A 27,928-nucleotide genomic window follows, 5' to 3' on the forward strand; every position below is an offset into this window, starting at 1 on the left:
ATGATGAAGAGGTAAGCAATAAAATATAAAATATGCTTATATTTATTATTTTTACATGAACAGTAGATTTTTATGTTGATTACGCCTTTTAAAGGAAACTAACATTAACACTCATCAAGAAGTAGTCATGAATTGGAACAAGTGGAAAAGTAAAAAGCACTAATTCGCGAAATCCAACTTTACGCACGCTAAATAGCTACGTAAAGTAGCACTTTTTGAGCAACTGTATTAAAAAAGGTTTTTTTTTAATAGGTTAAAATTACTGAAATTAGGTAAATATTACTGGTATTGCTCATAAGGAATATATTTTTAAGACATTGTCAACGCTATAGTAGACAATTAATGTGGAAAAATTATTATAAGGACCGTGCGCGTTTGAGGGTCTGCCATCTTGTGGCCTGAATCGGAACCATAAACATGTACATTTACACGTCACGTGTTTTTTTTGTGCGTAGTAGGTTCTGCCATCTTGTAGGCTACATCGGAACAATAAACATCACATTTACCTCTCGCTAAATATCTGACGGCTCCTGTGCTGCCTCCTACAGTTCATGCACGCTCCCTATATTGCCTTACAATCTAAATACAACTAATATATAGGCTGGTCATACTACTAACATGTGTACTGTTTTGACGACCTGTCTGGCCTAGTGGATAGTGACCCTGCCTATGAAGCCGATGGTCCCGGGTTCAAATCCTGGTAAGAACAGTTATATGTGTGATGAGCACGGATATTTGTTCCTGAGTCATGGGTGTTTTAGGTATATGTATTAAGTGTCTATAAACATTATATTTACGTTGTCTAAGTACCCACAACACAAGCCTTACTGTGGTCCCACAGAGTCCCACAGAGCTTACTGTGGGACTTAGTCAATTTGTGTAATAATGTTCTATAATATTTATTTATTTATTTTTTACATAATAGCTTGTTTCACATGGGCTCTGGCAGGGCACGGCAATAATCTTAAATCTGAAGATTTAATTACTTTCTTTAATAAAACGCGAAGTAATACAGTTTTTAAGAGGATTTGTATTGTGTTGTAGTTTTTATTTAGTCACCTGCTGCAATCATTTACGGGGTGAATATAGAGGTCATGAGCAACTTTTATTATGAGTCCAACCCCGAAACCGCAAAAAAATTTGACTCCACCATACAAAATATCAACATCAGAATTTATGAAAAAGGCGTCGTTAACTACCTAGTCTCCACCGAGGCTATATGGAAAACTAATTTTAAGTAGTAAAAGTTAAGTAGTTTATAAATAAAATACTAAGACTAGTAATAATTTTTATTAACAGAAAATAGATAATGTTACAAAATAAATATACAAAATCGAATCAATCCAGTGTACTAAGCCATTGTTAAATTAAAAAAAAAAAACGATCAAAATACTTAATACATAGAAAAAAGAAAAATAGCAGAAAAATCCTGTCATATTAGTTATGTGCGTCAGTGTTGGCCGAACTATGGAAGGTAGAGGCAAGGAACATAATCTCCATATACCAAAATAGTCCGAAAAAAACCATAAATAGGTGATGCTACAATACCTAGAATACTTGAGGAAAAAATCTAACCATAGACAGCGCACTACAATCCGTCAATAACGCCTAGGTTCTCAGCTACTCTAGCGCTACTCTGGAGAAATTTGGAACTATTAGTTATAGCTGACAGCTGGACACTTTTGCAACAGTTCTGCCTAAGGAGATTTTGTTCCTTGCCTCTACCTTTCATAGGCCTAACGTTAATTTATTAACCATAAACCATTACAAATTGAACCGTACACTGTAACCGTTCTGTTATACTCATAATTATTTTGCGTTCTGTTATACTCATAATTATTCTGCTTACCAGGTAAAACTAAAATGTAAGTAGGTGAAGCACTGACAGCAATTTGACTGTTTAAAAATTCGAATAATAGAAAAAACATTGTCACTCATAATTTACTATTTAATCATATTTAGGTCTAATAATATTCTAAATCTTTTAGTGTGTAAGTTTGTGTAGTGTATTTTGGTGGAATAAACTGGATTGAATCCAGAGTTTTCTTCAAACTCCAACGATGGCTGCTCATGTCAGACATGACAGTTCGTTATGGTTGACACTTTTTCTTATCTAACTACAATAACCGGCCAAGAGCATGTCGGGCCACGCTCAGTGTAGGGTTCCGTAGTTACTCTTCCGTCGCAATAAGCTAAACTGGAGCTTAAAGTATAGTAAATTGTAAACTAAGCGATTAAACGGTACCTTTCACCCGAGTTAAACAAATAGGCAAATTTGCATAATCAGTACCTAATTAAAGTAAGTCTTTTTACTATGAAGGGAAACCTTTTTGCGATAACTCAAAAACAGCTAAACTGATCATGTCCGCTATAGTTTTCATTTAATGTCTTTCTTAAGCTCTACTTCCACGATTTTTTTCATATTTTTTGGATCTATGGTTCAAAAGTTAGAGGGGGGGGACACATTTTTTTTTCCTTTCGGAGCAATTATCTCCGAATATATTCACTTTATCAAAAAATGTTTCTTGAAAACCCCCATTAGTTTTGAAAGATCTTTCCAACGATACCCCACACTCTAGGGTTGAAGCGAAAAAAAAATTCACCCCCACTTTACGTGTAGGGGAGGTACCCTAAAAAAAATTAAATTTTTAGATTTTAATGTACGACTTTGTCGGCTTTATTGATTTATATATCCATGCCAAATTTCAGCTTTCTAGCACTAACGACCACGGAGCAAAGCCTCGGACAGACAGACAGACAGACAGACGGACATGGCGAAACTATAAGGGTTCCGTTTTATGCCATTTGGCTACGGAACCCTAAAAATGAACGTACTATTTTAGTTTTTCATAGTTTGACTTATTTAGGCCCTTCCACAAGTCTGTATCCAATGACAATACATTTTACATGTAAAATTACAATGGAAATTTAAAAGACAAATTATAACTAAATAACATCAGGGTTCTTATTGCTAAAAAGCGATCTCTTTCAGACAATCTTTGGGTAGCGGGAAATGCGGAACTCATAAAAGTCAACAGGTAGTACAAGGAGCTAAATATATAGAACATTACCACACAGCACAATACATTAATACAATACAAGGTGTTTATTAGTCACCTGCAATAAGGGCATAGCAGGATAACCTCAGAAAAATTGCCCCCAGTGTTTTTGGGTCGAAACTATAATCAAACAATGCCTTTTGAGGAGGTAATACCCTGCACAAAAGTTTCATCCCTCTGTTTATTAAATAGTACATTCATTTTAATTTCGCAATGTTCCTTCTGGGCTAGGTCGATAAAACTTTCATATGATGTAGAATATAAATTGGTTCATATTTGGAAAAAAAATGGTGTGTGTACCATGAGCCGAACTTGTTATACAGGTGATTAATTTTTTTTTGTTACAAGAATTTAAATGGTTAGGAGGGTCATATTTTTTTTTTAAATATAGCCTTTAGTCTCATTAATATTTGTACAAAATTTGAATGTCCTGACCTATAATTATATTCACCTCGTAAATTATTGCACGTGACTAAATGAACATCTTGTAAAAAAAACGTAAGGGTCTAGTCAACTGTACGGCTGACGCCACTGCGCAGCGACGTCATATTCCATAGCGCTGATCAGACGCCGACGTTCAAAAGACGCTAGTGTGGGGTAACCTAAAGCTTCATTCGACTCATCATCATAATTTACTTGACCATTTTAAACAGAGCCTTGGAGATGTTCCCAGTCTTTAAGTCATCCAGGGCCTTTTGGTACTCCGACAATTTGTAGGTCTTGATGCCCAGGTTTTCGTAATTCAAGTATCTGAAAACAGAAAAAAAAACGTTTAAAATTTGCATAGTTTTATTAAATTTGCCATTTTTTTTATTTCCTGCAATATTCAATTATTGCAGGTGACTAAATTTACACCCTGTATGTGTATACCATCTTTTTCTGTTTATAATTTTATTTTATTATTTGATTACCTTTCTCCCATGGCTTTGAGCCATCCGATGGTCTTCGGGAATGTGTACGGGTTGATCTTGACGCCAATTACGGTGATTTCCTTGTTGTAGATCTCGTACGGGTTAACCCTGAGGAAAAACGATCAATCGTACAATCAAGTCGGCAATATTTTAATCTCTCTCAATCACATGGGCGTAGACAGGTACAGGCAGGGGGGGGCAGCTGCCCCCATCCCCCCTGGAGCTCAAATTTTACATACAATGTATGCCCCTCTGCGGTCACACATTTCATGTTTTTTTTTCGTAGTTTTTCTTCAAAAGTTAGGATGTTCATTTCCTTTACAGAGCAATTACTTAATAAAATATGTAATTCATTAAATTAATTGGTACTAACGTAGGGTGTAAGAATTATTTAATTGTGTTTTATGTAAATTAATTGGTACAAACGTAGGGTGTAAGAATTATTCTCCTGTTACTAACAAAATTTATGGATCTTATCGGTCTAAAATAAATGTTTTTTTTTTTTTTAAATAAAGGTTTTTTAAGATATTAGTTTTGAAGTGTCTATCCAATGACACCCCACGCCATAGGTTTAAGAGGGAAGAATAGCTTTTCGAATCTTACGAAATAACGGTAATTTTTCTATGAACTTCCATTTCGGGAGAAAACGGTCCATTAACTAAATTTTAACAAATCACTTTGATTTTGATGTCGACCGCTTCACCATAATATATTCTAGGTTTATAGGCAGGGATCGGAAACCGGTATTTTTTGTATGGGAACGAAAACGGTATTTTTTCGTTCTTTGTTAATTATTTCATTTCTAATTGGGCAATCTCATAATACGAAGTCGTTATCTAAAAACACAACCGAGTCCTATATTTGGAGTATAAAATAAACCGAAATATATGTTTATTTCAAAGTTTTTCCAAAAAACCAGTTCCGATCCCTGTTTGTAGGTTCCGCTATAAAAAAAAACTTTTTTTTTGCAAATTTTGAAAAATACGAAGAATTATAAACCGAGTTTTTCATTATGTCAATATCATACTAAAAAATCATGGAGAATGGAAAATGTTTAGAAGTTGAATAACGTGTTCTCTTTTGATATGCAATGGCAGCATGGTTCTATTTTTATCGCTTGTCACTATGCCCGTCACTTTCGGACTAACATACTTGTTAGAACGTGACAGGCATGGTGACAAATGATAAACAGCCGACCATCTTAGCCCTACTGGACATTCACGTGGTATACTTCCCTCTTAATATCTGTCAGTAGGTGTCAAAACTAAACCAAGTCACATAGTGGCAGCGTCGCAGTAAAAAAGGCGTTTTTCATTTTTTTTTTTATACTACGTCGGTTGCAAACAAGCATACGGCCTGCCTGATGGTAAGCAGTCGCCGTAGCCTATGTACACCTGCAACTCCAGAGGAGTTACATGCGCGTTGCCGACCCTAACCCACCCCCCTCGTTGAGCTCTGGCAACCTTACTCACCGGCAGGAACACAACACTATGAGTAGGGTCAAGTGTTATTTGGCTGCGGTTTTCTGTAAGGTGGAGGTACTTCCCCAGTTGGGCTCTGCTCTAGATCTGGAATGACATCTGCTGTGCTGTGCCCTACCACACAAGGCGGGATGACATTCACATTGCCCATACCTCTCTTTTGGACGTAGTTTAAGGACATACCCGGGTCCAAAAGGGTTCATTAAGTTATTACGGAAACAAATTTTCACAAGAATTGACATCATCAAAAAAAAATTATAACCTCCTCCTTTTGAAATCTTGAAGTCGGTTAACAAGACCGATTTCAGAAACTTTCTATGACATTTTAGTCTTTAAATGCGGTCGAGAATACACCTTTAAAATCTGATGTTTCTCCAGCTCACGGTGTATAATTTAGCAATTTTAAAAGTGCATAACTTACGAGTGCATTACTTAAGTGGCACAGGATCGGGACAGGTGGCATTCTCTCGTTTTGGAGGCCAAGACCCTCTTTGGATCACTGCGCCACAATAGTTAGTTAGTTAGTTTATAACTTACGAGGCTTGGTGTGAGGGGGGACAGCAGCCGAAGAGCACGTATTTACCGCCGTGGTTCAGGTAGTTGAAGTTGATTTCCATCACCTTGCCGACGCCTGTATAAATGTAAAAAAGTTTTGGCAAAAAAATCATTTTTGGTACAAGCTAAACACTATTTAAGCGGACACACGGCGTGGCTCCGTTATTGAATCATCTGGTCTGATATTGGATTCGGCAGTTTGCTCCGGAACCTCGGAAATACGACACCCTTCGGCCAGAAGTCGGTGCCCTCGATGGTCCCCTGCAGCGGCACCACTAAACAGTTGAAGTGCACGTGCACGTAGTGGCGCGATCGAAGCTGGAACACCTTCAGCGTGTAGCCGATCTTCTGGTGTACATACTCCACCACTTCAGCAGCCACACACATAATTATTTATTGGGGTTATCGGGGTCTGATGGGTTCGAAAAGTGTCGCCAATAGCGACGAATAATTACGTGAGTTATTCCATATTCGTTTAAATATTTATTACATGAAAATTTAACTTCGAATCAGCATCTTGGCTGGTTAGGTAACCAGCCTATTAATAAACGGAATATATACTGGCTACACGCTGATGGTGCACCAGCTCCAGACGCGTCACTATGTGCACTTCAGTTCATTTGTGGTGCGACGCGCCCGCTGCAGGACACCATCGCAAGCGCGGACTTCTGGCCGAAGGGTGTGGTGTTTCGGCGGTTCCGGGGCAACCTGCCGTATCCTACACAGAGTCAGACGACGCTACGGAGCCACGCTGTTACGTCGTCGCCCAAATCCAATGAATAATGCGTAATAGGGAGCAAGTGATATTGCTATCTCATTCCACCGCATAGCTGCGTCCCTTAGACTGGCCTACGCTGGACCATCGTATAGAGGAGCCCTTTAATTAGTATTTTTCTCAGTGTACTTTCTTTATTTTGTAGTTTCACGGTACCTTGGTTTTACTGTAATGCTGTGTTACATATTTAATCAATAAAATTTAAATAAACAAATAAATATTTACCCGTGCAATCAATGATGACGTCATACAGTTTGTTTTCTTTGGCGAGCACGTCAGGAGAGATGAGCCTGTATCCAGTGTCTGAAAATATACAGTTTGATTACAATTTTCATTTAATTATTATACCTCGTTGTGTGCTAAATTGCTTCAAAATCCACTCAGGCGTTGTGCGAGATACAAACGTCTAAACATACAAAACAACACATTTATATTAATATTAGTAAGACATAGGTACACACATAAGCATGCTACTTTCAATCCGGAGGTCGCGAGTTCAAACCCCGCCCAATGAGTTTTTCGGAACTTATGTACCTACCTATTTGATATATTTATCAGTCGCGGCGAAGGAAAACTTCGTGAGAAAACTGGACTTATCCCAATAAGTCCTAGTTTCCCCTCTGGGTTGGAAGGTCTGGCAGTCGCTTTAGTAAAACTAGTGCCTACCCCAATTCTAGGGATTAGTTGTCAAGCGGACCCCAGGCTCCCATGAGCTGTGGCAATAAGCCGGGACAAACGTTAGGGAGAAGAAGAAGAAAACCCTTTTCTAATGCCTTATAGAGTAGTTGTAAGAATATGGGAAAAACAAGTTTTCTTTCAATTTCGCTGAATTCGGTGAACAAAAATATATTTTACAAATGAAAATTGACGAACTAACCCAGACTCAACAACTTAAGTTAACTTTTACACTTTAATTTATTTACATTTTAAGGCTAAATTTATCAAAAAAATTGCGGACACCAGACAACCATGCTAAAAATCATACGTGTAAGTTGAAAATTGTATCTTTCCGCCCCGTTTTACGGTATATGTAAGTTATGTAAGTACACGTACTCAGTTTCTTAACGATCTCCAGCCTGGACCTGTTCATCTCTGAGACCGTGACCTCCCTGTGGCCCTGATGATGGAGCGCCGTCACCCACAAGTTGCCTGGAACACATTTTAAGACATTGTAAATGTTGGCGTCAGATATCTTGATTTATCTCAGCAATTATAAAACCCATGAAACTAGACGAGAGGCGGGCACAGATGGGAATGATTTGTATATAGCGCCTATATAAAACCATTCAGTTATTAGGGAAAATATACTAATACAAAAATAATAGACTATTTAATATAGGTATTCACAACAACATAATACATAATATAAAACTTAAAATCTAAATCTAAAAATAAATAAAACTAATCTTAAAATAAATAATTAATTATTAGGGTATTTATAATAATTTCCGAATCCCATGTAAAAGACCGTTATCGATTTTAGTCGCAAAAATGACAAATTGATAGATTTAAAGTCGATGAAATTGTACACCTTTTGTTAACTATTATATAGAAATAACAAGTACTGGTTTTTAGTGATTTTCGATATTACTCTACATTTTTTTAGAGGCACAAAAACGTTTAAGTTGTGTAAATATTTTCGACAGCGAAACGTGACGTTACGCGTTTGCGTTAAGTGTCATTTTGTATGAGATTTTTGACTTTCCAAAACGTCCCGCTTGGCGCGCTGTTCAAAAACCCATACAAAATGAGACTTAACGCAAACGCGTACGTTACGTTTCGCTATCGACTAAATTTACACTAGGGGTACTGTTCCCTTAAAAATAAAAATGTTAATGTAATAAGTTATAGTAATCATCTGTATATATCCATTCTGTATATTGTTATTGTAAATAAATATATGTTGAAACCCTAGGTCCATGGGGTCCCAGCGCGCACAAGTTTTTTGGAGAAATCGCGAAACGTCTGGTTGACGTAACTGGTGACCGAAGAGCTGGCGGCTTCCTCGCACAACGTATCAGTATTGCGATACAACGAGGAAATGCCGCCAGCATCCTTGGTACAATGCCTCAAGGGCCTATTTTAGATATAAGCTAGTTATAGTAATCATCTGTATATATCCATTATGTATATTGTTATTGTCAATAAAATAAAAAAAATTGTTGAAAAGAAAAAAAAATGTAATAATTACCAATAATGCCAGCTCCGACCACCAATATCTTCTCGCCAATCTGCAGAGGGGAAGCTCGGTCAAATCCGTGAGAGACGCACGAATAAGGCTCGCAAAGACCTCCTGAAAATTAATAAGGTTTTTGATCAAAAATTGCATTTTATCGTTGACTATACTTTTCTTTCAACAGGCAACTTAATTCACAGAAATAAGTAAATTTCGGTTTACAGAAAACGATTCAATATTCGCTAAAAAACTTAAATGTTTACTTCTAGACCAAGCATGTTCTGTTGATGATTTTATGAAACATATTTTTTTATGAATGAATGAATGAATGAATGAATGAAATGAATTATTCACAAGAATATATGGTACATTAGATATCATTAAGTGTACATTATTGACTCTAGATATGCTCGGCCCTACGGCATGTGAAAATTATTTGCATTAACACAGTTTATGCATGTCAAAGTAAAATACGTTACATAAATGTCGTGTTTCCTAAAATATACAAACATTAAATTATTATATTGATATTGATTGATAAAGAACTATTGCACGATTATTATTTAAGAGGGAAGAATAGCTTTTAAAATCTAACGAAATAACGGTAATTTTTCTAAGAAATTCCATTTCAGAAGAACACGTTTTCCACTAACCAAATCTTAACAAACCACTTTGATTTTGATGTCGATCGCTTCAGCATTATATATAACTTTACCTGTAGGTTTCCCTTTAAAAAAAAATTACTATAGAAATTAAAAAAAAGGAAAACTTATAAACCTAGTTTTTCATTGTGTCAATAACATACTTTAAAAATCATGGAGAATGGAAAATATTTAGAAGCGGAAAAACGTTTTCTCTTTTTTTATGGACAATCACGTGGTATAATTCCCTCATAAGAAACCGTAAACTTTGACCTGAGTATTTTTATTTAGCATAATTTCAAATGTACCTGTGTGATCTGTAAAATATTTTCTACCAAAAAGAAATTGAACTGAACTAATCCAAACACAATTCGGTGGCGTCGTTTTCTCACAGAGTTCCTATGGCCTCCTGTGTCCATCATCAGATCAGCTTGATGGTACCATAATATTGCATTGCCACCCGACTTACATATGTATAAAAATTTTCAGCTCAATCGGAAATGGGGAAGTGGGTCAAATTTAGCTTCCAAAATTTGACCCACACTAACAATCCAAGGGTAAGTTAATGCCTCCTCTACACGATGGCCCAGCGTAGGCCAGTCCAAGGGACACATTTATGCGTTAGAGGGCGCACGTGATATTGCTATCTCATTCCACCCCATAGCTGCGTCCCTTAGATCCCTACGATGGGCCATCGTGTAGAGGAGCCCTAAAGAAAAGCTTGTAATAAATTGCGTCAATACTTATCAATTTTAATCACCACCAACAGACTATAATACAAGAATATTAAATAATAACCATAAAGTTTATTATTTAATCCTTATCTTACTATAAACTGTATTCGTGACCAAAGGAGATAAAGCAAGCGCAATCTTTCTATTATCTTGAGTGTTTTTAATTTTAATGTTATTTGTTTTATACCAATAATATTTGATATGACATATTTGGCGCGCTTGCAAAATATTATTTTATGCAATATGAGAATAGTTTTTTTTGAGTCGAATACCGTGTTTAGGCAACGAAGCGCGCTGAGTTGCCTAAGTAAGGTACGAGATTGAAAAGATTGATTACATCACTATTGTATATAATACTTTTTCTACGAATCATCTAAAATAATACTTTTTAACTATAAAACCTAAATATGAAGATTGTTAAGTATCTCAGTAGACAATAATCAGTACCCCTAATGTAAATTTAGTCGACATCATAACGTGACGAACGAGTTTGCGTTAAGTCTCATTTTGTATAGGATTTTGAGTTTCCAAAACGTCCCGCTTGGCGCGCTCTTTCTAAATCCAATACAAAATGAGACTAAACGCGAACGCGTACGTCACGTTTCGAAATAGAATTTATTTACACTAGGGGTACTAGTACAAAATACATAAACGCGCGACTCCGCCCGACCCCGCGCCCCTCTCCCGTTTAGTCTTTTCTATGGGAGTGCAGCGGCACGTGATTGATATTTTTTTTACAGCTGACTACAGCGTATCGAAATTAATCTTATGAGCTACTACATGAAGAGTACGCAATAATAGTTTAGTATACGAAATCTTAATTCAACGATTACAGTCGATAAGTAGAAAAATAGTGTTTAATTGTTAAATATTGGTGTTATTATTGGAGCAATAAAGAGTTATCCCAAGCAATTAGTACGGAAGCCAGTTCTAATTCAAATTTAACATTTTGTTATTGTTTTGGCCTTGACATGTTGCGACCTTGTCATGGCTCGCAGTTCTTCTATAGTTTTTTTTTTAAACTGAATAAATACAATTTTGCGACTTTTCCTTTTTTAGGTTATAAATTTTTACGACCTATCTGGCCTAGTGGGTGACCCTGCCTATGACGCCGATGGACCTGGGTTCGAATCCCGGTAAGGGCATTTATTTGTGTGACGAGCACAGATATTTGTTCCTAAGTCATGGATTCCTATGTATTTAAGTATTTATAAATATTTATATATTATATACATGTATCGTTGTCTAAGTACCCACAACACAAGCCTTATTGAGCTTACTGTGGGACTTAGTCAATTTGTGTAAAAATGCGCTACAATTTTTCATAAACGGGCTTAACCTACTGCACCTGATGCCACAACTCTATCTAATATGTTAATGTCGTATCAAAACAAGATCAACATCATAATAAATTGTTAGTTCCGAATCGGCATACAGGACTTAGTCCATCTAAACAATAAGGATATTAGGGATGCACGACGAAGTTTTTATGTTTAGGGAGGTTCTATATCACTAAAATGAAAACTCATGGATATGTGCATTCTCCCCATCCTCCTATGGAACACAAACTTGGTCTTTGACAAAAGTTCATAAACCAAACTCAAGGTTTTCCAGCGAGTCATGGAGCGTAATATTCTGAAGCGTGAAGTTAACCGATAACTTAAAAAAAAAGCGCAAATCACATAATAGCAATAAATAATTATTTTCCCTGAATATAACCCTCTATACTTGCAGACGTCCAAAGACTAAGGCGACTGCTCACCATTAGTTTGGTGGTATGCTTAGTATAAAAATAGTATAAGTAATCAAATAAGAACAAAAGCCTTTCAACCTGACTATACACATCCCTATTGCCAATTAATGAGCCTAATATACCCAATTGGGAGTCCTATAAAAGACTGACATCATACAAGCACTAGGTCGTTACAATAACTCTGCGTAAACATGCGCATTATCATACTGTGTGCGCTCGCGCTGCGCCTCGCGAGCGCTTGTCACGGACCGGACGTTACCATCTCTGGAACTGCGGGGGACAATCAGAGTAAATTCCAAGATGTAGATGGCTCTAATTTCAATTCCCTCGAAGCAAAATACGGTGATGATGTCACTATATCATGTACAGGGACTAACTCCAAAGATCTAAATATTAAACTTGAAGGTACTGGAAGGAAAGAAAGCGTAGAGCTTACACAAATAGTTAGTAACACTACGATAAAGCTGACTACGAAGAAGCCTAATATAGATTTATTTTACCGTTACACGTGCATAGATGTGTTACGAAACGTTCAAAAATGCACCCATTTTTGATCCTTGTTCGTTGTAACGGAACTAATTACGGAGTGTAATAAAAAATAATCCTTGTACATTTTTATATAATTTTAATTTCATGTATCCAAATATTCTAATAATTAATTTCATTCAGATTGCATATTTTTTAATTAAAATATTCAATGAAATGTTTAATTCAATCGTTGCTCAATGCCTTTATGTTTTAATTTAAATATGGCAATTTTGTGTTCAAAAACGTGGACAGTTTACAGAGCTTTTAAAAAACTTACCGTTGTTGTCCGATTCCCCAACGACTATTCACTTTGTCACTTCTTGTATTTTTTTGATTTTTTGCAATTTGGAATCCATATACGTAATTTGGATTTTACATGGTCCTTACGAAGCCTCTGAATTACGAGAAGGCAAGATTGTGGCATCGAGTCGTGCTCCACATATTCAACGGTTCCAGTGAAGCCGTGGGTCATCCAGGTTGGCGTAGGGCACATCCAGCTACGTGCAAGTTCCAGAGCTGACACTCATCGCGTCCCAGCAGTCAGGATCAACGACGAGTGAATACAGCATCGACGAACACACGGAGCATCCCATTGCAGTGGGAATCCAGCCGTAACCGGAGTCAGTTACGGAATCCAGCCCATCCAGCACCAACCAGACCAGTCCAGGAGCATCCAGTGGGGATCAACATCAACCAACATTGCAGTTGAATGAGACAGCAGTGCTCTTCAGATCCAGAGGCAGTCAGCACAGAAGGAACAAGCACGAAATTGTGAGATCGTTCCATTTCCTTTCAATTCACATTTCCTTTGTTTGTTGTAGCTGCACTATCCATACATTTCAAACATATCCATATCCATATTCAGTTGAACCATATTCATTATTCATTACCTTTCCATCTAGTGCAGAAAGTAAATTCATTGCCTTCATTGTCATCATTTGGTCAGTAGAAAGTAGATATTCACTAGTATTCATTAGCGGTATTCAGAATTGTAGGCAGATATAACCTCTTAGCGCATTTCATAGCAATATATAACATTTCATCTCACAATTTCACTTCAAATCAAACTTAATACCTAACTGTTTATTAATCACAATATTCATTAATTTATCAATTCAATAGTCTAATTCCAAATTAAAACCATTATAACTTCACGAGAACACGTTAATCGATCAATTTTTATAGTAAACTGCAGTGTGCCGGGAAGGCGTAAACAAAGTAATTAAGCGATTACATAACTTAGTTGCATCTCGCGTCTGCATTGCATAAAAGTTAAGCGCCTAGTTGTTTCGCATAGCAGATTCCATTCTAAGATAATTTAAAATTTATTTTGAGTAGTGTCATTAATTAATTTATATTATTTCACTATGTCTTCTGAACAAGATTTTAAGACCCTGAATTACAAGCGTGGGGTTATTAAAAGCAAACTTAATGCCTTTCAGAAGTTCGTTTCGAATGTAGCAGCCGAGCCGCAATTGAGTGATTTGCAGCTTGCCGAGTTACAGTTAAGATTTGACAATACAGAGCCTTTATACGATGAATTTGATGCATTACAGACAGACATCGAGATTTTGTCTGCGTCTGCAAGCGGAGGGGATATCGGAGAGGAGTGGGCTCTCTTCGAGAAGACCTACTTCGCGAGCATGTCGTCTGCGCAAGTGCTGATTGAAAAGTATTCGAGGCGTAATTTTCCCATCAATGAGTCGGAGGTAAGCTCTGCTAATACCGTTGTCAGGGCACACAATTCAGACTTCATGAAATTACAAAAGATCAATTCACTTGAAATACCGTCATATTCAAATACTGACATCCCGAGTTCATGGGAGTCAGATTCAATTAAGTCAGAACAAAACGTTTGTGAGGAGCAGCCTTTAAAGACTGATCCTGACGAGCAATTCAAACTATCCATGCAGTTCAAGGAGTCGCCTGCGGTTCTGGGGCACTCATTTCAGCGTACTTCAGCTGCGTTTCTTTCAATAGAGCGTTGCTTAGAAAGCAATCCAGATAGGGGATCCATCGTTGATTTGCCAGAAATGGCAGAGCAATCTCATGTTGTCAATCAACAACCAGAAAACACATTCACACGGTCTCCTCCGTTTCACGGTGATGGCAAACTCATTTGTGTGGGGGGAAGACTGAGCAACTTCAGCTACAATTATGAGCCCAGTCATCCAGTGTTGCTCAGTTTAATATTCAAGTTTTATAACAGCGCGTTCTTGCGTGGTGATCTGGTCAAGATATCCAGCCAAAACAGTACTATTTCAGCGTCTGTGTGTCTTGCAACGGAAGCAGCGCACCTCTTACTTTATTCAGATTTTAATAAAAATGCTTATATTGCAGCCTTGCGCCGATTCATTGCGCATTCATTCATTCAGACAATATTGTCTGATAATGCATCAACGTCATCGCAGGTAACCGAAAGCATCCAGTTATCTTTTACACCGCCTTTGTACATGACCTACGAAAGAATATCTACTCTTGTGATTCAAATTCAGGCAATTTCAATCTCAAGGCCGCTGACTTCAATGTCAAACGTCTCAAATAGCTTCAGTCCCTTACTTCCTTCCCACTTCCTTATAGGGCGATCCACAATTTTCATGCCTCACGCACAGATTGCTGACTCCAGGACTTCATCAATTCAATGTTCGTGGCACTCATCGACAGGAGAAATCTTGGACGGCGTTCTGGTTGTCGTGACGGATAAAACTGCCTTCTCTCGGTCGAGTCATCCGAGGCATCCATGGCAGCGACGGGTCCGCACGCGGAGCACAGCATATACAGACGAAGATAGGAGGCCACCCGACGGGGTAGTCAACAACATCTCTCCTCTCGCTTGAAGACCAACAATTGAAGTTCTCAGACTTCAAGGCCGGGAGTGTCATATAATTAGCATGTGGAGGGTAAAATAAAAACCAGTCTCAAAGCAGCGCTCGTCTTTAACTTACGTTCCCTGTGCCCTTGCATACTGAACATGGCGCAGCCGGTTTTTAAAATTTACTAATTCATAGTCAATAGTGTTATTCGAAGTAGAAGTGATAAGATATAACTGTAATAAAAACGTAAAAGTGAAAGTGCTATGCAATATAAAAGCTAAAATAATTACCAAGTACAATGGAAGCCATTTTGCAACCACCGCCGCCGTTTATATTTGAAAATAATCTTGTAAATGTGACATCTGGTAATTTAAGTAAAGAGTGGGACAAATGGAAAAAGAGTTTTAAAATTTACTATGCAGCGTGTGAAATCGGCAAGAAAGATGTGATAGTGCAGATAAATATTTTGCTTCACGTCATTGGTGATCGGTGCAGAGACGTGTACGATCAATTTACGGATAAAACAAAATGTGATACGGTAGACAAAGTGTTGGAGAAATTTGATTGTTTTTTTTTTCCAAAGAAGAATTTAACGATCGAACGTCACAGATTTTTTACACGCGATCAGAGTGAATTCGAGTCCGTGGAACAGTACGTGTTCGAATTAAATAAAATGGCAGTGAAATGTGAATTCAAAGACCTGTGCCAAGACTTAGTGCGAGATAGATTGATATGTGGAATAAGAGATGGATCGCTACGGGAACGCTTGTTAAGGGAACCTGATTTGACTTTAACGAAGGCTGTAGAGATAGGTAATTTGGCAGAATTATCCCGAGCACAAGCTGTGACCTTGAAATCGGAGAGCACTGAGCATCACCACGTTCAAGAAATTTCGAATGAAAATCAGGGTACTAACTCACAAGTGAAGGAGATTGATTGAAGAATGGCATTGGGATTATCAACACCAAGAATGTTTCGATAAAATAAAGGAATGTTTGACTAATCCACCGGTACTACAATATTACAGTCTAGATAAGCCGGTAGTTATCTCGGTAGATGCGAGTAAACACGGGTTAGGTTGCTGTTTACTTCAAAATGATCTACCAGTCTCGTATGCTTCAAAGTCCCTGTCAAAGGCCGAACAATCGTATGCTCAGATCGAGAAGGAGTTATATGCGTGTGTTTATGCGTGTGAAAGGTTTTATAGCTATATATACGGGCGAAGTGACGTTACGATAGAAACAGATCACAAACCGTTAATTAGCATCGTAAATAAACCGTTAGCAAACGCACCTGCGCGATTACAACGAATGTTATTGAGACTTCAACCATATACCTTTAAACTTGTTTACAAGCCGGGCAAGTACTTATTCATCGCTGACGCACTATCCCGTGCAGTTGCACCGGGCGCGAGCGAGAACTCCGTTCCACGCGACTATCTCGAGGCGCAGGCGCAGGTGTGTGCGCTTACCACGTCAAATCCACTCACAGATTCACATTTTTTAGAAATACAAAAATATACTAAGCAGGATGAAGAGTTACAGCAACTAATTAAAGTTATTAAGTCTGGATGGCCGACACATAAAAATAAAATAAATGCGTTATTAAATCCCTATTGGGATGTGCGGGATGAACTCACCCTTGCCTTTGGAATAGTTTGGAAAGGAAACCGCGTTGTGATTCCTAAATGTATGCGTACAGAGATGCTCCAAAAAGTCCATATAGGCCATTTAGGTATAGAAAAATGTCGATTAAGAGCTCGTGAAATTATGTACTGGCCCAATTTAAATTCCCAATTATTAGACTATTTGTCGCGTTGCCAGGCATGCCTCACTTATAGAAAGAAAAATAGTAAGGAGCCCCTTATACCACACGAAGTGCCCAAGCGGGCGTGGAGCAAAGTAGGTGTAGATGTCTTTCACTATGGCGGGAAATCGTTTTTATTACTAATAGATTATTACAGCAAATTTGCAGAGGTAGTAAAACTAAAATGCTTAAGAACCGAATATGTCATCAATAAAATAAAAACTATTTTTAAAAGGCACGGTATTCCCGAAATACTTATGAGTGATAATGGCCCAGAGTTTAACTCGAATAGCTTTAAACAGTTTTCCAAAGAGTGGTCATTTCAGCATGTGACGTCATCACCTGGGTTTTCTCAGTCGAACGGTCAAGTCGAGCGATTCGTACAGGTGTTCAAAAACATGATGCGTAAAACTACGTTTGATAACACAGATTTGAACCTAGCTTTACTGGAATACGCAAACACTCCCATTTCATCTAGTCTTCCATCCCCGGCGGAATTACTTTACAACAGGAAATTAAGAAGTATAGTTCCATGTTCACCTATTTTATTAAGGTCAAGAGTACAGAAAGATGTTGTCAAAAACTTGAAGGCCCGCCAATACAACCAGAAAATTTATTATGATAAGGGAGCTCGACAATTATCAGAGTTATACATAGGTCAAAAAGTGAAGGCTAGACATAATGATTCTTGGAAGGCTGGCACGATACTGAAAAAGCTGAGTTTTAGGTCTTACATTGTTAAATTACAGTCAGGGACAGAGGTAAGACGAAACAGAAAACACATAATTGTCGAATCACAGTTTAGGGTTGATAATGAATTGCCGCGCGCAAATTATGATGACATAATTATAGGTAATGATAACGCACAGCTGATCAGTGCGCCTACGTGTTCCCTTGCCCCCGCGCAGTCCCCGCCGCACTCGCTCAGCACCGGTTCTAACGTTCGCAATGTTCCCATAAACAATACTTACTGTACTACTCGTTCCGGCAGGGAAGTACGACCTCCTGATCGGTGGGGATTCCCAGCCACATCATGAAGGGTGAACTACATGCAGTGAATCTAATCCCGGCGCAATTTGTCAATGAACAATGAATTCAAGTTTAGATTGTTTTAACAGTCAAGTATAGGAAATCAATTGCATGTCTTTGTAATGTTTAACTTATGTATCTTAAATTGAATTTTTAATATAGTTAAGTACGTAAATTTTAACATATGTATATAATTTATTTTTACCAATGTCAGAATCTTACCTGGAAATGAATTGAAATGCATTTTTTATTGTAATTTTTTTTACCACTTTAATGATTCTACCTGCCAATGAATTGTAATGTATTTTTATTATTTACACCAATGATGTTTTATATATATATATATATATTTTTTAATAGTAAGGAGATTACAGATAAAACTTATTGCATGTTCAGAAACGAATGTATTAATAGTCAATAAGTAAATAATTTATGTCAACTTATATTTTATGTTACGCGTAAAATTTTACTCAGTCATAATTTATATTTAAGCGATTGTTACGTGTAATGGTCTGTATTTTTTTTTCTTCTCTTTTTCTGTTTTTGAAAAAGGGAATTGTCATATAATTAGCATGTGGAGGGTAAAATAAAAACCAGTCTCAAAGCAGCGCTCGTCTTTAACTTACGTTCCCTGTGCCCTTGCATACTGAACAGGGAGCATGTTACGAAACGTTCAAAAATGCACCCATTTTTGATCCTTGTTCGTTGTAACGGAACTAATTACGGAGTGTAATAAAAAATAATCCTTGTACATTTTTATATAATTTTAATTTCATGTATCCAAATATTCTAATAATTAATTTCATTCAGATTGCATATTTTTTAATTAAAATATTCAATGAAATGTTTAATTCAATCGTTGCTCAATGCCTTTATGTTTTAATTTAAATATGGCAATTTTGTGTTCAAAAACGTGGACAGTTTACAGAGCTTTTAAAAAACTTACCGTTGTTGTCCGATTCCCCAACGACTATTCACTTTGCCACTTTTTGTATTCTTGTATTTTTTGAAGTAAACCAGCGTCTATACTATACAGTCCACTCTTATTTATCACCTCGACAACACCTGAGACCAGCGAAGATTTTACAGATGTGATAACCAATTGTACGGCGACGCTATCTGTGGGTGTAATACCAGCAATTACTGTAGTATCAGCTAATGTACGTTATAAACGGACGGAGAATAAAGTCACCTATTTTGTGCCGATTGAAGAAGATTATGAAGTAATATGCTCCGGTAATGCAGAACTTACCATGGATAAAACAACAAACGATATAGAAACTATACAATTAAATGAAGACACTATTGTGACGAATAAAGAGAATGAAAGAACAGCAAGTTTCTTCTATTATACATGCAAACATGAGCCTGAGTTTGGACGAGCAAGTATAGATGTTGCTATCGACCATCCTCCAGCTGCTAAAAAATTCTGGTGCGTTCAAGACGATCTTCAAATCAATTGCTATTGGGACTCGCTGAGTGATTACGCAACTTTCACAATTTATTACTTAGATCCAGATCAGAAATCAATGCGTATCTATGAAGATCATATTGTGAATAAGAAAAATAGAAGCAGTGAATGGAGTTTGACAGAAATATGGCACAACGGATTGACGTTAAGGCAAAACATTACTTTCGTAATGCAGTCTTGCAATTATATATATTGTTCAAATGAGACTTACAATATCAACAGAAACCATATTAAGAAAACTAAGTCACCCGCTGATTTAAAATTGCTCGAAGTAAGCTCGCAAACCGCTCTTTTGACTTGGAAGGAACTTGACAAAGCTTTTCTGAATATGCAGGCGTTGAACTATAAATTGACATATAAGCTACCAGGGATGCCTCAACGAGAGCTAAACTCTTCATCTTTGCAAGTGACTTGCATGAACGAGTTCAGAGCTGGTCTTGGATATTTCACCAATTGCAAAGGAAAGGTTAAACTTCCCTGCCCCGGTAAATATTACGAAATTAAAGTTTACAGTAAGTCTAAAGATACTCCTAATAGAAAAGAATACTGGTCAAAACCCGCCAGTATTAATATACAGACCCTACCAGTTAACAGCACTTCGTCAGACCCTGTTTGCGAAGATCCCAATATAGACGAAATTCGAAATGAACTGAAATCTATTGAGCGCAAAGTTGACTTCATTTGGAAAGTATGTCAAGAAGAAAAACTAGACATTTGTAACATTTTATCGACAATTTGTTTTTCAAATAAAAATTTAGAAGATCTCGGGAGCGGCTGGTTGTATGGCAAAGAATGGTTACGTTTGTTTTATCTTGCTCTACGGCACCATCATTTGGAGAAATTGTACGAAGGAGGCGAAGAAGACAATATCAGAGAAGGGATATGGGAGAAAAATGTAGAAGTTGCGAAGAAGCTTTCAAAACTCTAATAAATAAGGAATAGTTATTTGTTTTACAGGGGGGCAAAGTTGTTGTTTAACCTCTCGTGCTAATAAAAATACCTGAGCGAGAGACGAGGGTCAAATACAACATTTTTCGCCATACCAAAACAAGGAATATATTTAACTGTAAAATATCCATCAAAATCGAAACAAATCAATTCAAAATGAATGTTATTAAATATTTATCATTCAAAATCATCATTTAAAAGTTAATTCTACCTGCCGTATTAATGAAAGTACTCAAAATTTGCATTTGATTACCCCACATGTGGATAAAATGCAACTTTCTCAGCAGTTTTCGAACAATCAAGAGCGCCTTTACCACCTAGTGTGGTAAAAAAATATTAATCGTTCCCTCAATTTCATATGAAAAGTCTGTAAACAAAATTTATTTGTAACATTTTGTCATACGCATACTTATTTAGTTATTTTGCTTGGTTTTTATCAATAAAATGAAGTGAGTAATTGTTTCCTCTTCATTGTTGAAATCCTTGGTAGTCAAACACATTTTAGAAAAATCGGCCAAGAGCATTTCGGGCCACGCTCAGTGTAGGGTTCCGTAGTTACTCTTGCGTCACAATAAGCTAAACTGGAGCTTAAAGTATAGTAAATTGTTAACCAAGGGATGAAATGGTACCTTTCACCCGTGTTAAACAAATAGGCAAATTTGCATAATCAGTACCTAATTAAAGTAAGTCTTTTTACTACGAAGGGAAAACTTTTTGCGATAACTCAAAAACAGCTAAACTGATCATGTCCGCTATAGTTTTCATTTGATGTCTTTCTTAACCTCTACTTCCACGATTTTTTTCATATTTTTTGGACCTATGGTTCAAAAGTTAGAGGGGGGGGGGACACAATTTTTTTTCTTTCGGAGCGATTATCTTCGAATATATTCACTTTATCAAAAAATGTTTCTTGAAAACCCCTATTAGTTTTGAAAGACCTTTCCAACAATACCCTACACTCTAGGGTTGAAGCGAAAAAAAAATTTCACCCCCGCTTTACATGTAGGGGAGGTACCCTAAAAAAAATTGTACGACTTTGTCGGCTTTGTTGATTTATATATTCATGCCAAATTTCAGCTTTCTAGCACTAACGACCACGGAGCAAAGCCTCAGGCAGACAGACAGACAGACAGATAGACAGACAGACAGACAGACAGACGGACATGGCGAAACTATAAGGGTTCCTAGTTGACTACGGAACCCTCAAAAGGCACTTAATACTTAATATAAAAGTTAACGCCTCAGGTACAGATTTTTTGAGTCTCAAGTACTGAAAAAATGTATGCCGCCTTTTGCTTTAGGTTTCCTAATTGCCATGTCTACAGGAAAGACGCGAACGAGTTAACCATACTATAAAATGTATATGACCCTTGTGTCCTTTTTGTAACCGATGAACATAATAGTACATTACGATACAAGTGCGAAAAATTGGGAATTCGAAACGAGTGGCGATACATTAAAACACCACCGAAGGGAGTGTTTTAAATCGTCGCGAATTACGTACAACGTGTTACAGTACATATGGCGCTATAAGTTTTCGACATAGTTACGTAATGTGCTAATGATCGCACTTGTGCGGTAAAGTAGCACCATATGTAATGTAAATATTATTAACCATTTGTCTCATGATATGCCCATAACCAATGAGCGAATTATCATATATTCAGATATAAATATTTTTCGTTTATCTATTAATTGAAGTGTTTTATCAGCATTGAAAACATTGCCTAATATTGAAGCACTTGCAGTTCACATCCAAACGTCAACGTAAACGTTTACTCGTACCTTATGTTAAGTAGGTAGTGATTTAGTCCGGCAGCAAGACGTTCGTGTCCGGGCAATGCAAGTATTCGGTCCAGCCACCATCTTGCCAAATACTGTTGTGTTCTTAATACCAGCCACAATCCCTTATGCAAATGATGATCAGCATCAATATAGAAATATTGCTTTTTTCAAGCCTTTTTCTTACCTACGCGCCTACAATCGAAGCATTGTAAAGTGCATACCTTGTTCAGTAGTGATTTCGTCCGGCAACGCGAATACGTTCGTATCCGGACAACGTACGTACTCGGCCCATTCCACCATCTCGCCAAATACTGATTGTGTTGTTAATACCGGCCACAATCTCTTATGCAAATTATGATCAGCTCTACTATAGAAATATTCTTTTTTAAGCCTTTTTCTTACCTACAATACAATCGAAGCATTGTTAGGTACCTTGTTCAGTAGTGATTTCGTCCGGCAGCGGGAAGACGTTCGTGTCCGGGCAACGCACGTACTCGGCCCAGCCGCCGTCTCGCCAGATTCCAATAGTGCTGTTAATGCCGGCAGTAAGACAATATTGGTAGTTGCCGCTGTGGCAGAAATCGCACCTGTTGCACGCACTGTAACAAAATAATTAACCGAGCGTTGGAGCAAAAAGCAGCTTGGGCAAAAATGATTTCGTATGTCCGGATGATCTCATCTTACAGCTCAATCGATTTTCATGAAATTTTGTGAGCATAATTTTAAGATTTTTTTTATTGATTCGGTCTTTAATCATTTTTCAAAATGGCGGAGACATTTATTCAGTTTTGATGTATGCTCGCGAGGTCTACAGCTCTCAGAGCTACTAGTTATACCTGTTAGGGTCCACGACGACCTTCTGGCCCACTTTAAAGTTGGAAGCCTTCCCGACCTCGGTGATGACGCCGCTGAACTCGTGCCCCATGGGCAGCGGACGGTTCTTACGTGCGGGAAACTCGCCCTAGAAATATTAAATAAATATTATTATAGCTTAAAGTGCAATAACTTAAGACAGCAGTTTTTGAAAAATAGTAGCGCTTTTATAGGCCACTAGATTTTGCCCGCGGCTTGGCCCGCGTACTAACCAAAAAAAAGGTTCTCAGTCTGACCCGTATGTTAGTATGAACGCATGTAGGTATGTATGTTTGTCCGCGATTATTAGATTTAGAATCATGTTCTGAAAAATGCATGAAGTGTTCAACAACTTTGTACTTGTTAAAGTACTTCCATGGTGACGTCACTAACAGTAATAGTCAGAGGGCCTATATACCGCGAACCACGTTCGACGGGTTGCCTCCCTGTCACACTTACGTACAAATGTACAAGTGCGACAGAGAGACAACACGTCGAACGTGGTTCGCGTAGGCCCTCAGGCGATGTTACCGACGAGTAGCGATAGCGAGGTCGTACCGCGTGATGTTTGTGTTGACGAACCGTTGAAAATACATTATATCGTATGAATTGTATGATTTACTAAGGTAAATACAGTACTTTCCAGTCAAAACATATGAAAAGTAATCTTGAGGCTTTTCTTGTAACTTCATCGATTAGAAACCTGATTGAACCATTTTCACTCGATATAAAAAAACCACGAACATAATAAAAACATTTTAGAGACCAAGCTAAGTTGTTAGCGATTTTGATAGCCCGTGCAAGTGTTAAGTAAGCGTCATAATTTTATAGAAGTTTGACGTTTAAAATAACACTAGCACCGTCTGGGTTATAAAAATTGCTGCCACCTTAGCTTGGTCTGACACTAACTATTTTTTCACAAAAGCTATTAACATGAATATTGCGTGTAAATATGCGTAATGTTATAAATAAATAATAAATAGATATTGGACATTATTACACAAATTGACTAAGCCCCACAGTAAGCGCAAGAAGGCTTGTGTTGTGGGTAGGTACTCAAACAACAATAAATTTATGTTATGTGTTTATTTACCTATTTATGATATTTTCGATAGAACTCACCGATATTTTTTTTGTCAACAAAACGAAAAATAACAATATTCGCGATGCCGGGCACGCACGGCCGTCCACACAGTGCTCACCTACCTGCGTTCGGAGAAGGACTTGAACTCACGGTGCCTTTTTTAAACACACTCACATGGTGTGGGAAATATGGCCATGTCATGAGGAGGCCAGAAGATCACATTACTAAACAAGTCCTGAGCATCAACGTTGGCACCAAAAGATCGGGCAGAGGTAGACCCCTTACGACCTGGATGTCCGTCATAAACAACGACCTTAAGAAAGCTCAAACAAATGTCTCGACGACCCAGAACAGATACGCCTGGCGAAGAATGACGAGGAGAGCCGACCCCAAATGACATGGGAAAAGGCTAGGCAAAGAAGAAAGAAGAAGATGTGTGGGAAATGAAAAAAAAGGTTTGATTGAATATTTTACCTGAATAATGTGCAGATCAGTGCCGCATATGCCCGAGTAATGTACTTTCACGATGACATCAGTATCTTCAATGATTTTAGGGAGCGGGTATTTGCTCTCGTACTTCAAGGTGAGGTTGGCACCGTTAAACACTACAGCTTCCATTTTTAAACTGTAACAAATATATCAAGGTAGGTAATTATGTTTCGGACTGGAGTTCTTTGTAAATTAGTTTCAAACCTGTAATTTTTTTAAGACGTACAAATGAAACAAGAATAAAATAAGTTTATAGCAAAAATGTCGTCATTGGCACAAGTAAGTAAGTAAGTAAAGTAAGTAAGTAAATATTCTTTATTGCACCAACAATTATACATTTTACATACATGTAAAACTACAAATGAATTTTAAAGGAAAATAGAACCAGGTGACCAGCATTCATCGCTGACTGTACTTTTCTTTCCACAGGCAACCAATACTCATCGAGACAATTCTAGCAACACCAAACACAGGTTCGTTGTTTTATCACAGATTTCCCATGGCCACGTCCTGTCTCTATCATCAGATCAGCTCTATATCCTCGTAATATTGCATTGTTATTCGATTTACATATGTATGCAAAAACTAATTGCAAACCATCATAATCTTTTTTTTTTTTCTTAATTTTTTTATGAATTATTTTATGGCATATCGTGGTACTCCTATTAAATACACGCTATCATTTTATCTTATTCAAAATCCGTAAATTTCCTCTTCAAATGAAATATTACCCACTGTAAAATGCGCCTACTTTGCTCCTAACTGGATTATTTTGCTCCAACAGTTACAAAATAAGTATGAAAACTTATTCACAACCTCCTTTAAGTGTTACAACATGGTAATAGTTATGATGTAGGTACTATCGGCATATTCACCGTGGATCTATTAAATCCGACAGAATTGACGACCGGTCTGGCCTCGTGGGTAGTGACCCTGCCTATGAAGCCGATGGTCCCGGGTTCAAATCCTGGTAAGGGCATTTATTCGTGTGAAGAGCATGGATATTTGTTCCTGAGTCATGGGTGTTTTCTATGTATTTAAGTAATTATAAAATATTTATATATTATATATATCGTTGTCTAAGTACCCTCAACACAAGCCTTATTGAGCTTACTGTGGGACTTAGTCAATTTGTGTAATAATGTACTATAATATTTATTTTATTTATTTAATCACGCATTCCTGTGGCCATAAGGAGCAAAAAAAATTATTTGAGTTTTGGTAAAAATCGGCAGTTTTTTTTATGCTGGAAAAAATAAATTTTTGTTTTCTGCACACGTAATTTCATTTTATATTTTGATGAAAAAAAATTACAACGAAAAAGCAAAGTTCTTTTTATCTAAAAATAAATATTACGAGTTTCCTTTCAAACTTTAATATCTGTCCGTTATGTCTAAATCAAGTCACTATCACTATAGTATGTTCTCTAAGTCACTACAGAAACAAATTTTGACAAAAAATTACATTATCTCTAAAACAAGATCGATTTCAGGATACTTTGTATAGCAATTTAGTCTCTAAATGCGGTCAAGAATCCACCTTCAAATCTGTCGGGTTTAATAGACCCACGGTGTATATCAACACCTATCACAATATATAATTATTAACTTGAAATATAAATAAATGTTTATTTGGTAAATATACTAAAAACTAAACTACAAAACTTAAAACCTAGATCTAAAAATAAATTTCACATTTTGGAGTAAATTTTGGAAGAAGTAGGCACATTGCTCTTGCAAATAATAATATTTCTATTTCATTTTACTGTACACGCTGTCATTTTTTTTTATATTATAGGACATTATTACACAAATTAACTAAGTCCCACAGTAAGCTCAATAAGGCTTGTGTTGAGGTTACTTAGACAACGATATATATAATATAGAAATATTTATAAATACTTAAATACATAGAAAACACCCATGACTCAGGAACAAATATCCATGCTCATCACACGAATAAATGCCCTTACCAGGATGTCATTTTATCTTATTCTAAATCTATAAATATCCCGTTCTAATGGAATATTACTAAATTATTTGTTTTTGCTTATAATAGCTTACCGGTGGTCTGTTTACAGCGGTCTCGGTCGAAATAACAACTGTGGGATAACGATACACGATGTAATCTTAAATAGTAACTGACATACAGAGTGTTATGTAAATTGTATAAACATAAACAAATTAGGGGGCGTAAGGAAATTAGAAAGATTTGTAAGGGAATTGGAGGTCGCGGTTTCAAACCCCGTACCAATGACTTTTTCGGAACTTATGTACGAAATATCATTTGATATTTACCACTAGCTTTTCGGTGAAGGAAAACATCGTGAGGAAACCTGCATACATCTGGAAAGAAATTCAAAGGTGTATGTGAAGTCCCCAATCCGCATTGGGCTAGCGTGGGGACTATAGCCCAAGCACTCTCGCGCATGAGAGGAGGCCTATGCCCAGCAGTGGGGCGTATATAGGCAGAATTATTATTATTATTGTTAAGGAAATTAGAAGGCAACAGAAGATATAGCGCGCCCGCGCCGCGCAAAACTTGCTATGAAAGAAATGATGCGCGGGTTTTTTAAATTTAATTAAGAGGGAAGTACGTACTCGTCCATACCAAAAGAGAAAACCTTTTTTCACCTCAACAGTTCGAACAAGCCTACTTTCGTCACTCCAGGGAGTGAGGAAAGTGCGGCTTTCGTCACTCCAGGGAGTGAGACAAAGTAGTTTTTTTAATTTAGTGAAGGCCATGAATACAGGAATATTTCTAGAAGCTTTCATCATAATGATGATGCCTTTCATTCAAGAATGTAAATAAATGTGGTTAACTTTACTTGATGTTTGTTTTTCTTTTACCTTTTGATAGGTTCTCACTACTGAGGTGAAAAGTTGTAGGTATGTGTCACACGAAAGCAAAATTATTTTACATCTCGTGTTTTTGAATCCCTCGCTATGCTCAAGATTTAAACTTAGAAACACTCGCTCCGCTCGTGATTCAATTATAAAATCTTTCGTTTGCTCGGGACTCAAAATCAACACTCCCAA

At 37.2% G+C, this 27,928-nt stretch overlaps 2 protein-coding genes across 2 annotated transcripts; one reads left to right on the plus strand and one right to left on the minus strand.

The window, feature by feature from the left end:
- Nucleotides 1-1,275: 1,275 nt before the first annotated feature.
- On the minus strand, nt 1,276-27,071 carry LOC133533013 (uncharacterized). The gene is made up of 10 exons (XM_061871924.1): nt 26,954-27,071; nt 24,876-25,026; nt 23,302-23,426; nt 22,898-23,064; nt 8,973-9,074; nt 7,835-7,930; nt 7,007-7,084; nt 5,989-6,082; nt 3,971-4,078; nt 1,276-3,809 (listed from the first exon to the last, which is right to left on the minus strand). Exons 2-10 carry the CDS (start codon nt 25,017-25,019, stop codon nt 3,692-3,694), a joined length of 1,032 nt encoding a protein of 343 aa, XP_061727908.1. The 5' UTR covers nt 25,020-25,026; nt 26,954-27,071; the 3' UTR covers nt 1,276-3,691.
- On the plus strand, nt 14,283-15,483 carry LOC133533014 (uncharacterized). Its single transcript, XM_061871925.1, has 2 exons — nt 14,283-15,024; nt 15,278-15,483. The coding sequence occupies exons 1-2, from the start codon at nt 14,368-14,370 to the stop codon at nt 15,308-15,310; spliced, it is 690 nt and encodes a 229-aa protein (XP_061727909.1). The 5' UTR covers nt 14,283-14,367; the 3' UTR covers nt 15,311-15,483.
- Nucleotides 27,072-27,928: the final 857 nt, after the last annotated feature.

Source organism: Cydia pomonella, chromosome 28 (assembly GCF_033807575.1).
Source record: "Cydia pomonella isolate Wapato2018A chromosome 28, ilCydPomo1, whole genome shotgun sequence".
Lineage (NCBI taxonomy): Eukaryota > Metazoa > Arthropoda > Insecta > Lepidoptera > Tortricidae > Cydia > Cydia pomonella.

Excerpts from the sequence above, each read along its gene's own strand:
- LOC133533014 (XM_061871925.1), top strand. The coding sequence starts at position 14,368 with ATGAAATTACAAAAGATCAATTCACTTGAAATACCGTCATATTCAAAT. Across the intron at positions 15,025-15,277 it reads ATGCATCAACGTCATCGCAG|GAGAAATCTTGGACGGCGTT; the intron begins GTAACCGAAAGC and ends ACTCATCGACAG.
- LOC133533013 (XM_061871924.1), bottom strand. The coding sequence starts at position 25,019 with ATGGAAGCTGTAGTGTTTAACGGTGCCAACCTCACCTTGAAGTACGAG. Across the intron at positions 4,079-5,988 it reads CCCCCCTCACACCAAGCCTC|GGTTAACCCGTACGAGATCT; the intron begins GTAAGTTATAAA and ends GTTTTTCCTCAG. Across the intron at positions 3,810-3,970 it reads CTCAAAGCCATGGGAGAAAG|ATACTTGAATTACGAAAACC; the intron begins GTAATCAAATAA and ends TTCTGTTTTCAG.